This window comes from Pseudophryne corroboree, chromosome 5, assembly GCF_028390025.1.
Source record: "Pseudophryne corroboree isolate aPseCor3 chromosome 5, aPseCor3.hap2, whole genome shotgun sequence".
NCBI lineage: Eukaryota > Metazoa > Chordata > Amphibia > Anura > Myobatrachidae > Pseudophryne > Pseudophryne corroboree.
Genome location: NC_086448.1, coordinates 824,748,960 through 824,762,384, shown reverse-complemented (window position 1 = coordinate 824,762,384; position 13,425 = coordinate 824,748,960). Strand labels below are relative to the sequence as shown.

The 13,425-nt window shown below is 44.5% G+C and overlaps 1 protein-coding gene across 5 annotated transcripts in view; it reads right to left on the bottom strand.

Annotated features, from left to right (window-relative positions):
- Positions 1-13,425, bottom strand: part of ALS2CL (ALS2 C-terminal like) — a 156,052-nt gene that overhangs the window by 85,310 nt on the left and 57,317 nt on the right. For all 5 annotated transcript variants that reach the window (XM_063924517.1, XM_063924522.1, XM_063924521.1 and 2 more), the window contains 2 exons: positions 9,675-9,788; positions 8,410-8,518 (listed from right to left, as the gene is read on the bottom strand). In XM_063924517.1, the coding sequence (XP_063780587.1) occupies positions 8,410-8,518; positions 9,675-9,776 (211 nt within the window). In that variant the 5' untranslated portion in view covers positions 9,777-9,788. The remainder of the gene's footprint in view (positions 1-8,409; positions 8,519-9,674; positions 9,789-13,425) is intronic.

Here is a 13,425-nt window from a genome sequence, read left to right as displayed (position 1 = left end):
CTCTCTAAAAAAGAGGGGGAGCTTGAGGGACCTGGATTGACCAATTCTGGGAAGTCTTCGAAATCCCCTCCATTCCTGTTTATTGTCCTATGATTGTTGTAACCTCCCTTATATCTCGTAGTATTACCGGTTCTCAATTCTTTCCTATCATATAGATTTCTTCTTCCTTCCCTACCAAAGTAACCACTGTCATTCTCTATCCTTTCTCTATTCTCCCCGTCTTTCCTATTCCCTAAATGTGATATATTCCTGCGGTTTCTTTGATAGTGGACATCATCCCGATCTGTATATTTAAAGTGTATTTCTCTCTCCCCAAAACAGGTAGAACAAGTAGCAGTTAATACTAACCAAGGAGGTCTACCAAGAAGGACCCCCTGGAGGAATCGAGGTGGTCGGAGGGAAGCACCCCAATATCAAACACAGAGAGGAGAGAGAGAAATACACTCTAAATATACAGATCGGGATGATGTCCACTATCAAAGAAACCGCAGGAATATATCACATCTAGGGAATAGGAAAGACGGGGAGAATAGAGAAAGGATAGAGAATGACAGTGGTTACTTTGGTAGGGAAGGAAGAAGAAATCTATATGATAGGAAAGAATTGAGAACCGGTAATACTACGAGATATAAGGGAGGTTACAACAATCATAGGACAATAAACAGGAATGGAGGGGATTTCGAAGACTTCCCAGAATTGGTCAATCCAGGTCCCTCAAGCTCCCCCTCTTTTTTAGAGAGGGGTATATACAGACCACCGAGAAGAAGATAGGGATAAAAATACGAGGAAAGAGAGGGGGGACAAAGAAACATCTCAATAAAAGAAGAAGGAGGGGAAAAAAGAACGTTATCACCCTAAAAAGCCAGACTACAGTTAATATAAAAGAACTAAATGATTCTAAAAAAGTTGACTCAGGAGTAACAAAAATTTACAACCTTAGTCAATATGAATTAACTGTACATGAGAAATCAGTTCTTGAGAAAGGCTTAAAATTCTCTCCCACCAATAGATGTGATAAGTTTGAGGTCCTGGTAGATATTGAAAAAGTTGTGAGAAAGCTCACGTTAAAAAGATTCTTCAGTGATATGCCCGATGGAAATATTGTGACAGGCACAAATACCAAATCCAAGTTTAAGAGAAAATCAGTATTCTATCCCAAACATAAGAAGGGCAGCTTCATCGAATCTTTCGAGAAAGCTGTAAAGGCGGACTTAGAGAGTGTGACCTTCAAACCAAATAGGAAAACTAATCTAACGAAGGAGGAAAAGAAAGCCATCACTAATCTGAGAAACAATAAAGAGATCGTAATCAAACCCGCCGATAAGGGGGGGGGGGGGGGGGGAGTATTGTAATCATGAGTTTGGTGGAATATAATAAGGAGGTCATGAGGCAACTCATGGATACCTCCACATATCAGAAATTAAGGGGAAATCCGAGTGATAACGTAGACAAAAAATTGGAGGTTTTCTTAGGATTGTACCTTACACTGGGCACAATCACAGAGGAGGAGTCTAAATACATGACCATTGAAAATCCATCCATACCGGTCCTTTATGTCCTGCCCAAAATCCATAAAAATAAAGAAACACCACCCGGTCGCCCCATTGTAGCAGGAATTAATTCCAACCTATCCAATCTCTCATGCTATATTGACCACATTTTGCAGCCAATAGTGACGACCACACGGTCCTATTTAAAAGACACAATAGCCACCATAAACCAACTTATGAAGGTTAACTGGGAACCAGGTTTTCTGTTTGTTACGGCGGACGTAACGTCTCTGTACACGGTAATCCAACATCAACTAGGTTTAGAGGCTTTAGAACATTTTTTGAATAAAGAAGAGATGACCACAGATAAGAAGAACTTTATTATAGAGGGCACATCCTTGATTCTACGTAATAATTTCTTTTGGTTTGAGAACTCGTTTTATCTGCAGTTGACAGGGACGGCCATGGGCACCAGACTGGCACCAAGCTATGCAAACCTTTTCATGGCGTATTGGGAGGAACAACAGGTGTGGGGGGGTCATGGGTTTGGTGGCAGTCTGGTGTCATGGAGTCGTTACATCGACGATATCCTGTTTATATGGAAGGGGGACCGTCAATCTTTGAATTCCTTTTGTACGGGGTTAAATACCAATCAGTACGGTATTAATCTGACATTTAACATTAGCGATCTAGAGGTAAACTTCTTGGATCTCCGTATTTATGTGGATAACGGAGCAATCAAAACGAGTAACCATACTAAACCTACTGACTGTAATTCATATATCGATTACAGCAGTAATCACCATTTAAACTGGTTGAAAAGCATCCCAAGAAGCCAGTTCCAACGAATAAGGCGGAACTGTACGGATATCGATAAGTATTGGGAGCAGGCACAAACCCTTCAAGAACAATTTGAAATAAAGGGATATGATCAAGAGAATGTGATATCCACCATAAAGGAAATTGGGGAATATGACCGTATAGATATGTTAACCACTAATCCCTTTAGAAATAATGAAATGTCAAATGATGTACTCTTCATTACTGCATATAACAGTCAATATAGACAGGTTGAACAAATAATAAGAAAACATTGGTCCATTCTAGGAAAGGACCCCTGTCTTAAAGATGTAGTTTCAAGGGCACCTAAATTCATCTATAAAAGAGCTAAAAATTTGAAGGAAAGCATAGTAAGCAGTGTGGTGACGGCCCCAAAAATGCTTACTAGGAATAGATCAAAGGGCTTTTTTAGATGTGGTATGTGCACTATGTGCAAAATGTGTAAAAGTAAAGAAAGTAAAATCACACAATACAAGTCTATACAAACCCAAAAGTCCTATGATATTAAAGACTTCATAACATGCAACTCTAAGAATGTTGTATATCTCCTAGAATGTGTTTGTGGGTTGCAGTACGTGGGCAGAACTACCCGTGCGCTCAAAATAAGGATGGCTGAGCATGCCCGTAACATTAAAAAAGGGTTAGAAACCCACAATGTATCATTACACTTCAAAATGCCCATGCCTGCAATATTAATCACCTAAAGAATTTCAGTGGAATCAAATTGATTACCCCTAACTGGAGAACCAATGATGGGGAAAAACGATTAGCAAAAAGTGAGATGAGGACCATCTATGACCTAAAAACTTTGGTCCCTAATGGACTGAACGTAGATTTTGAAATGAAATGGTTTCTCTGACTTAAGTCTCTTTGCACCAAAAGGACGAGTAAAAATATGTGAATGCAATGATATATAAGGGAGATCATAATTCCAGTTATACTGTATAAATATACGGAATGTGGATGTTTGATCAATCACTAACAAATCTTTATTTATGTTGTTTTTGTCTTGTGCGATGAGAATATATGAATATTCATCCCTGTGCGGTGGAAAACGGGTTATGCGCTCCAGGAGACTTCCTGTTGTGCGTTCCATTTAGCCGGAAATACGTCAGCACAGAAAGGAACTGACGAGAGACAACGGTTACCATGGTTACCACTGCGGGGAAGGACTACCGGGTGACGCGGTTTCCATGACAACGTGTAGGAAACACGTCATCGTCAGTGGAGGAACACACTTTAAGACGTACAACTTCACGGAGATATGCGCGCCTCCCGCGGAACCGGAAGTGACGACTCAGCACAGTACAACAGTAATACGTGGATATAAAATCCGGACTATAAAGACCTATCCCTTATAGAATTAATAGGGATTTACATAAAGTGTGTTCCAGAACGGATTTTGCGGAATACCAATTAATGTGAAAATCGATTTTTCTTTTGTTCTGCTTGTGTAAATTTGATGTCTAATATGTAAGAAACTTTGTACAGTTACTCAGGAATACAGTAATAGCAATTTTATATACCAGAAACATGTATATGATAGATGCCCATACCAGGGGTATCTGATTGGTTGTAAGAGTGGGAGGGAATCTCAGTTAGGTTTAAAAGACCGACTGGGTAGGTTCCAAACATGCCCTGAGGAAGGATTTTTTCCGAAACGCGTTGGCTTTTATCTATTTTTACCCAGGTCTCAAGGTTTACCTTCTACTAATCGAATTCTCCTACTAGGAACCCAGGCAGTAAGTGCTGATAATACCTTTTTTTGCGGTGAAATTATCACCATCGGTTCCAAAGGGAGCAGAGAGGGATAAACCCAGACGGCCTTGTGAGGGTATATGTATGTTTTTATTGTATGAGGAATTTTTTTTTTTTTTTTATTGTACGAGAAATTTTTTATTAAAATCTTATCCCTTTACCATTGTGGACGTATGGTATTATAATAACTGAGTACCTGAGACTGGAAAGAAGTGGTTTCCTCCCATCCAGCGAATGCTGACCGCAAAAGAAACCTTTCAAGGAACATAGGGACATACCCTAAGGTGAGCGTCATAATAAGGGAGAGGGTGCCTTCAGATTGTGGTGGATAAGGTGTGATATATGAAGACTTTAAAGAAACCTTTCAGAGCATATAGGGCTCATATATGAGGTGAGCGTCTTACAAAGAGGGGTTATAGAAAAGGAAGATCAGTGGAAAAATTTTGTGAAAAGATACCTTTATGTGTGTACCATCACTTGAAAGGAGGTCAGTTTGGAGGTGCGAACCACACAGAGAGCAGAGAACATCGGATATTTAAAGTGTATCTTGTAAAGAAATTCTCTGTCTTTAGGATTAGAAGCGCTTGTGTACTACTCCAATTTTTTGTAACATTTATGTATTTTGGAAGTGGTGTCTCCAAGGGGTTTTAGTACTAAGCTGCTATAAGGGCGCGAGGTATTACTCTCTTTTTCTTTTTGGTAGATAGTGTAAAAATAAAGCCTCCAATATTTCTTCCACATGCAGAAAGAAAGAAACGCTTTTCATCCCCTGTATTGGAACATGCTCTGTTCTGCTGCAAAGTTGGATCCCTCAGCCGGGTTTGTTCTTGACTTTACATAAGCCTCTTTATGTCCACCACTGTGTCCTCTGCTCTGGTGCATGTTGGGAGGGAACACAGCAGACATAGAGGGATTTGGATAATGTGCTAAATTGCAGAGCTTCCTGTCGCATTCCAAGCGGAACGCTCAATCACAGTCTGCACCTAGACTAGCGGAATGAAAGGCTCATAGTGGTAATGGTAAAAGTTTCCCATCTTAACTACCATATACCGTACTGCCATTCTTTGGTATCCACCTACATTCATTAATACGGTTATGTGTTACTCCTGAGTTGCTTCTTCTGCATCTTAAATGAGTAAGTGAGGAGTCATCTGCTCCATCTTTATTACATGTGAATCTTTGGTTTGTTGAAAAATTGTATTACATGGGTGGGAGGCAGAATAAAAGCGCGTTTCTCAGCTGAAGCGCAACTACTGTAGAATGAGCAACCAGTTGAGCAACCAGTTTCCATTGAAAGTGGAGGGATGAGACCCGACCTGAGGTCTGAGACAGTTCAGAGTTGCAAGTGAGATATGAGACAGTTCAGAGCTGCAGGTAAGATATGAGACAGTTCAGAGCTGCAGGTAAGATATGAGACAGTTCAGAGCTGCAGGTAAGATATGAGACAGTTCAGAGCTGCAGGTGAGATATGAGACAGTACAGAGCTGCAGGTGAGATACAGTATGAGACGTTTCTGAGCTGCAGGTGAGATATGAGACAGTTCTGAGCTGCAGGCGAGATATGAGACAGTTCTGAGCTGCAGGTGAGTTCTGAGACAGTTCTGAGCTGCAGGTGAGATATGAGACAGATCAGAGCTGCAGGTGAGATATAAGACAGTTCTGAGCTGCAGGTGAGATATGAGACAGTTCTGTGCTGCAGGTGAGTTCTGAGACAGTTCTGAGCTGCAGGTGAGTTCTGAGACAGTTCTGAGCTGCAGGTAAGTTCTGAGACAGTTCTGAGCTGCAGGTGAGATATGAGACAGTTTTGAGCTGCAGGTGAGATATGAGACAGTTCTGTGCTGCAGGTGAGTTCTGAGACAGTTCAGAGCTGCAGGCGATATATGAGACAGTTCAGAGCTGCAGGCGATATATGAGACAGTTCAGAGCTGCAGGCGAGATATGAGACAGTTCAGAGCTGCAGGCGAGATATGAGACAGTTCAGAGCTGCAGGCGAGATATGAGACAGTTCAGAGCTACAGGCGAGATATGAGACAGTTCAGAGCTGCAGGCGATATATGAGACAGCTCAGAGCTGCAGGCGAGATATGAGACAGTTCTGAGCTGCAGGTGAGATATGAGACAGTTCTGAGCTGCAGGCGAGATATGAGACAGTTCTGAGCTGCAGGCGAGATATGAGACAGTTCAGAGCTGCAGGCGAGATATGAGACAGTTCAGAGCTGCAGGTGAGATATGAGACAGTTCTGAGCTGCAGGTGAGATATGAGACAGTTCTGAGCTGCAGGTGAGATATGAGAGAGTTCTGTGCTGCAGGTGAGTTATGAGAGAGTTCTGTGCTGCAGGTGAGTTATGAGAGAGTTCTGTGTTGCAGGTGAGATGCGAGACAGTTCAGAGCTACAGGTGAGATATGAGACAGTTCTGAGCTGCAGGTGAGATATGAGACAGTTCTGAGCTGCAGGCGAGATATGAGACAGTTCAGAGCTGCAGGCGAGATATGAGACAGTTCAGAGCTGCAGGCGAGATATGAGACAGTTCTGTGCTGCAGGTGAGTTATGAGACAGTTCAGAGCTGCAGGCGAGATATGAGACAGTTCTGAGCTGCAGGTGAGATATGAGACAGTTCTGAGCTGCAGGTGAGATATAAGACAGTTCTGAGCTGCAGGTGAGATATGAGACAGTTCTGTGCTGCAGGTGAGATATGAGACAGTTCTGAGCTGCAGGCGAGATATGAGACAGTTCAGAGCTGCAGGCGAGATATGAGACAGTTCAGAGCTGCAGGCGAGATATGAGACAGTTCTGAGCTGCAGGTGAGATATGAGACAGTTCTGTGCTGCAGGTGAGATATGAGACAGTTCTGAGCTGCAGGTGAGATATGAGACAGTTCAGAGCTGCAGGTGAGATATGAGACAGTTCCGAGCTGCAGGTGAGATATGAGACAGTTCAGAGCTGCAGGTGAGATATGAGACAGTTCAGAGCTACAGGTGAGATATGAGACAGTTCTGTGCTGCAGGTGAGTTATGAGACAGTTCTGTGCTGCAGGTGAGTTATGAGACAGTTCTGTGCTGCAGGTGAGTTATGAGACAGTTCTGTGTTGCAGGTGAGATGTGAGACAGTTCTGAGGTGCAGGTGAGATATGAGACAGTTCTGTGCTGCAGGTGAGATATGAGTCAGTTCAGAGCTGCAGGTGAGATATGAGACAGTACAGAGCTGCAGGTGAGATATGAGACAGTTCAGAGCTACAGGTGAGATATGAGACAGTTCTGTGCTGCAGGTGAGTTATGAGACAGTTCTGTGCTGCAGGTGAGTTATGAGACAGTTCTGTGTTGCAGGTGAGATGATGTGAGACAGTTCTGAGGTGCAGGTGAGATATGAGACAGTTCTGTGCTGCAGGTGAGATATGAGACAGTTCCGAGCTGCAGGTGAGATATAAGACAGTTCAGAGCTACAGGTGAAATATGAGACAGTTCTGTGCTGCAGGTGAGTTATGAGACAGTTCTGTGCTGCAGGTGAGTTATGAGACAGTTCTGAGCTGCATGCGAGATCTGGGATTATTCTGAGATGCAGATGAGAATTTAAGACAATTATCTTTGCAGAGACTTCCTTAAACTAGGGGAAAATCCCTGATGGCCTCACTGGCCTGACAAGGTTTCCTATGAACATTTGGGAAGTCCACACTTACCCTACGAGCTGTAGACACTGCACAGTGCTCCATGGGTCAGGAAACGTAACTCTCCTGGAGCATGACGCAATCAATGACGCTCTACTGCTATACAGATTTAACGTAAATAGACAAGCACTCAGACTAATGGTGCCCATACACTTGTGAGATAATCGGTGCTAACCTTCAATTTCGACCGCATCTGTGAGAGAAATCGGGGGATTGTATGCACATTTTAGGTACCTTTCAACACGATGCGCGGGCACGCCGGTCGAATCTCACGTCTCAAGATAGTATGTGCTGCACTTAATATTTATCGAATCGCAGTGCGATCGCATGTGTTTTTAAAAACACATGCTACATATCGCACTGCGATCTGCGACGGGCACCCTGCCGGAGCGGCCAGAGGCCGCTCCCACTCGGCGGTGACGTGCCCATCACGTGATTACCATGCGATCTATCGCATGATCGCATGGTAAATCACTTTGGCAGTTCAGGTGCAATTTCATCGCACCTGAACTGCCGGTGCGATACCCCGCGATGTTGCGTCGCGGGGCATCGCACAAGTGTATGGGCACTATTACAGCTGACCGCCTTGGATGTCACTATACATACTGTGGACAGGAAAGAGTTAAGAATGTAATACTGCAACAGGGAGCTTACAATTTACCTGTAACCTGAAGTAATGTGTTTAAGACGGCTGTGTTAATCTGAGACAAAGACGACAGAAAGTCTTCTTCTGTCTTCAAAAGTGACTCTGCCCCCGTCAGGCAAGCATTCTGCAAACAAGACAACACATTTCTATTAAGAGCCATTTACTAACTGGGAAATATAACAAGGTTAGTGCACTTGGGGGATAATTCAGACCTGACCACTAGGGTGCGTTTTTTGCATCCCTGCGATCAGATAGTCGCCGCCTACAGGGGAGGGTATTTTCACTGTGCAGGGGTGCGTTTGGATGTGTAGCAGAGCTGCACAAACTAATATTGTGCAGTCTCTGCACAGACCAGGAATTACTCTTCCAGTGCGATGATCGGGGCCGGAGCGGACGTCAGAAACCCTCCCTCCAAACGCCTGATCCCCCCCCTGGACACTCCTTGAAAACGGTAAGTTGCTACCCACAAACGCCCTCTTCCTGTCAATCTCCTTGCACCATCCCGTTGCTGCCCGGCGATCCCCGTTGCTGCGGTCCGTCACGCCTGCGCATTGCGGTGCATACGCATGCGCAGTTCAGACCTGATCGCCCGCTGTGCGAAAACACAGCCTAGCGATCAGGTCTGAATTAGGCCCATGGTCTTGTTCATTCATAGGTGACTTCATAGGTGATGAGTTACACAAAAATGTGCAGAATTGCACACCCCGATATAAATGGGCAGAATTGCACACCCCGATATAAATGGGCAGAATTGCACACCCCGATATAAATGGACAGAATTGCACACCCCGATATAAATAGGCAGAATTGCACACCCCGATATAAATGGGCAGAATTGCACACCCTGATATAAATGTGCATTAGTGAAAAGTCCAAAACATCACTCAATAAACAAAATCATCCATTTCAAGCCATGGTCACCTGGAGGGACCCCATTTTTTGGCTTATTTTCCTAGAACACTGTTTTTTGTAGCCTCGTCTGTGTTATTTGTGTGTTGCTTCTAGGTGCAATGTTACTTGCTTGTTTTGCTTTGTTCCGAAGTCAGAATCATGTCCCAGAAAAAGCCTGGATGCGGGAAAAGATGTCACCTGCGACATCGTGGTAACATGCAACATCTTTGGGACAAGCAAAGTACTAGAAGATCTTATTTGTCAGGGTGCCAATCGCTCGGACTACCCTTACCCCACCCAGCCTTACTGAGAGCAGACAAGGGGGCTTCAGAGAAGGACAGTTCCATATTTGACCTACTGTTTAATATTTGTCAAGAAAACTACAATACCTTAACGACGGAGCCATCCATAGTCCGTCTGAGTTCTCTAGAAGCGCTCACATTGCGACGGGCCAATCTCCTTGAAAATGATGTTGCGGAGACTGTGGACATCCCCCTGGGGTGCTAGAACGAGAAAGAGCAGCATGGGAGTGAAACTCATCAACTAAGGAGAATAAATATAAGACGTTACACAGGAACAACCTTTGTTATGTAACCCAGGATCGCTCCAAAGTAAGGTCCAGTGTCTCAGTGATGTCTGCAGCTGCAACTGATAAGCCGCAGTCTCAGGGCCCGCACAGCAGCTGCCACGACTGTATGTTGCAATTAAAATAAATTCTCGAAGATGTTCACACAATTTAAAAAAAAATAAAAAAATAAGATCTAGATGATAATGCTGGTCATACTGGGCCTAATTCAGACCTGATTGCTCGCTAGGGTTTTTTGCAGTGCTGCGATCAGATAGTCGCCGCCCATAGGGGAGTGTATTTTTTCGCTTTGCAAGTGTTGTGATCGCATGTGCAGCCGAGCGGTACAAAAAGATCTTGTGCAGTTTCTGAGTTGCCCAGGACTTACTCAGCCGCTGCGATCACATCAGCCTGTCCGGGACCGGAACTGACGTCAGGAACCCTCCATGCAAACGCTTGGACACGCCTGCGTTTTTCCAACCTCTCCCAGAAAACGGTCAGTTGCCACCCACAAACGCCTTCTTCCTGTCAATCTCATTGCGATCGGCTGTGCGAATGGATTCTTTGTAAAATCCATCGCACTGCAACAATCCGCTTTGTACCCGTGCGACGCACCTGCGCATTGCGGTGCATATGTTCTGACATGATCGCAGCACTGCAAAAAAAGCTAGCGTGTGATCAGGTCTGAATTAGGCCCACTGTACATTGTCAGATAAAATACCGGTCAGACCGACAAGCACCCTGTAGATGTTATAGGCATACATTGCGAGATACTGTATATCAATGTATGGGCCACAATATCTACGTTCCTCCCCTGTGGAGGAAACAATTCCTCGTTCCACTGATGGTAAGGAACATCGGAAATGTTGGGCAGTCAATCACGGTATACACTGACAGATGCGGCTGACCAATTATTGGATCAGTCGGGCGTGTTTTCATGCCCAACCCTATAGCTGATCGGTCGCATCAATATATTATGCAATTATCCCGACTTGCCGATAACCGTAAGTAACTCATACATTCCCGGAATATCCAGGAGACTTCTGGAACAGTGGGTGCCCACTGCTTCTCCCCCCGTCTAGCTCCAATCCAGATAGTCTTTCAATCTCATAGGAGCCGGACAGAGGAGCAGTGGGCGAAATCCATTGCCCAGTGCCGACTGCAGGACGTTAATGAGTTTTACAGTGTAGTACCAAGAAAGCGCTACCACCAAATTATCTCCCGTCTACACAGTTCAAACAAAATTTCCATGTATTCTTCCGTACTGAAGCAATCCTCTGATTCTCCATTGTTTTAGGAGGTAATTCAGATCGGATAGCTGTTGTGCGAATTCGCAAGGCGTCTGACTATCGATCGGTTGGGTATGTGTACGGATCGTAGTGCGCACGCAAGGCCAAACTGCAAAAAAAATAAAAATAAAATAGAGCAACTTTTTTGATAGCTAGCCGTACGCAAGGTGATTGACTGGAAGCGGACGTTTGGGGGTGGTAACTGGTCGTTTTCTGGAAGTGTCAGGAAAAACACAAGCGTGCCCAAGCGTTTTCAAGGCAGCTGTGTGACGTCAGCTCCGGCCAAGATCAGCCTGATTCTTTCGCATTGTAGGAGTAGGTCGCTCAGACTGGTTTGATGGTGAGTTGTGAACAGATTTGCAGCTGACCGGTGCTCGGAGACATTTTCACAAGGCATATGCAGAATTGCACCGGGAAGGGGGGGTTATACTCTTTCTGGGTGGCAATTATCTGATCACAAACCTCTGCAAATTCACAGAGGAGCGATCAGGTTTGAATTAGGCCCTACAGGTATTCAAAATAATTATTCCAACTCTCAACAACAGCAGCAGCTGCACAGTGATCTAGGATACTATACTCTGCATTGTCTGTTTGCTTAGGTATTCTGGAGTTATTGTTTTGTGCAGAATTTAGCCTGTTTAATTGTTAGATATTTGGGGAATTTGGGATGTCCTCCTCCCATATCATTTTTTGTTTGTTTTAGCTTTATTGCCCACCAGTGGGTGTTGGGCAATGGGTGGGGTTTTAATCAGTGAACCTATACCTTACACATGTTAATGTTAGTTCATATTAGAGTATACTTGGCTGATTAAGCCTGGCTGATTGATCCAGGGTGTAGGACTCTAAGGGAGGAGGCTCAAAGGGAGCAGATATATAATTTTAATATCAAAGCCTGGACGAAAAACTGGACGAAAAACTGAAAGAAAACCACAAGCAACAACAGATTAACTACTTCACAATATCAACTGCATATGCAAATTTATCACCCTCCAACTTTCACTCTGTGAACACTATGCAACCCACTTGCTGGAAATAACATTAGTAAGATCTGGTTTCCAACCATAATCAGGATTACAAAGATCTACTTTGGAAAATTGTGAGTTCATCTTCTCATCTAAAAACACTTGAAAAATCTAACAGAATTATCATTGCTTCTTAACCCTCTCACAATCCTTTCATTTCTTACAGCCCAAATACATTTCCACTTTATCTACGCTTTTGACTCATTCCATACTAAATCTACACCCATTGAGCCTACACTGCTTTTCTCACCTGCATTTCTGCAATTCTTCTGCTCTGATTCCCTTACAGCCTCCTCTCCTACTTCCACTTTCCCTCAACCTATTTACCTACTTAACACTATGTCAAGGCTTTCTTATACTCCCCACATCACTCAGTGTCTACCTAATAATGTATCTTTATCCTTACCCCCTAGTCTCCTACACCTCCTCCTCTGTCTCCCCTCCATCCCTCTGTTTCCTTCCCCCTCCTTTCCTGTTACCTTACATTTACCTCAGCCCCATGGTCCTGCTACCCCACAACTCAGCCCTGCTCCCTCTCTCCCTTCCCTGTCACCTCCCCACACCCCCATCCACATCACACTGACCTCCCTCCCTGCCCACCTCCTGCAGTTTCCCCTCCTAGCTCAGGCACCCGCACCATTACCACTCTCTCATCATCCCTGCCCTCAAAGTTTATCTCACCTCATCGCTACAGCAACCCTGATAATCTCATTCACATCTCTCCCACAAACTCCAACCCCCTATCCTGTGCCCTCTGGAATGCCAGATCTGTTTGTAACAAACTGGTCCCCACTCATGACCTTTTCATTTCCAAATCCCTACACCTACTAGCCATTACTGAAACTTGGATTACGCCCTCTGACACTACTTCTCCTGCTGCTCTCTCTGCTGGGGGCCTCACATTCACACACACACACCCCGACCTGGGGGTCGCCATGGAGGTGGTGTTGGGGTCCTTTTACCTTCTAGTTACTCCTACCAACTCATACCACCAGAACCATCCCTTACATTCTCTACATTTGAGGTCCATGCTATACGCCTCTTCCAACCAGTACATCTTGGAGTAGCTGTCATTTACCGCCCCCCTGGCACTGCTTCCAAATTCATCGACAACTTTGCTTCCTGGCTTCCTCACATCCTCTCTTCTGACATTCCCTCCATTATCCGAGGCGATTTCAACATCCCTATTGACATCCCCACACAATCCCCTGCCTCTAAACTCCTTAACCTCACCTCTTCACTTGGTCTCTCCCAGTGGACCTCC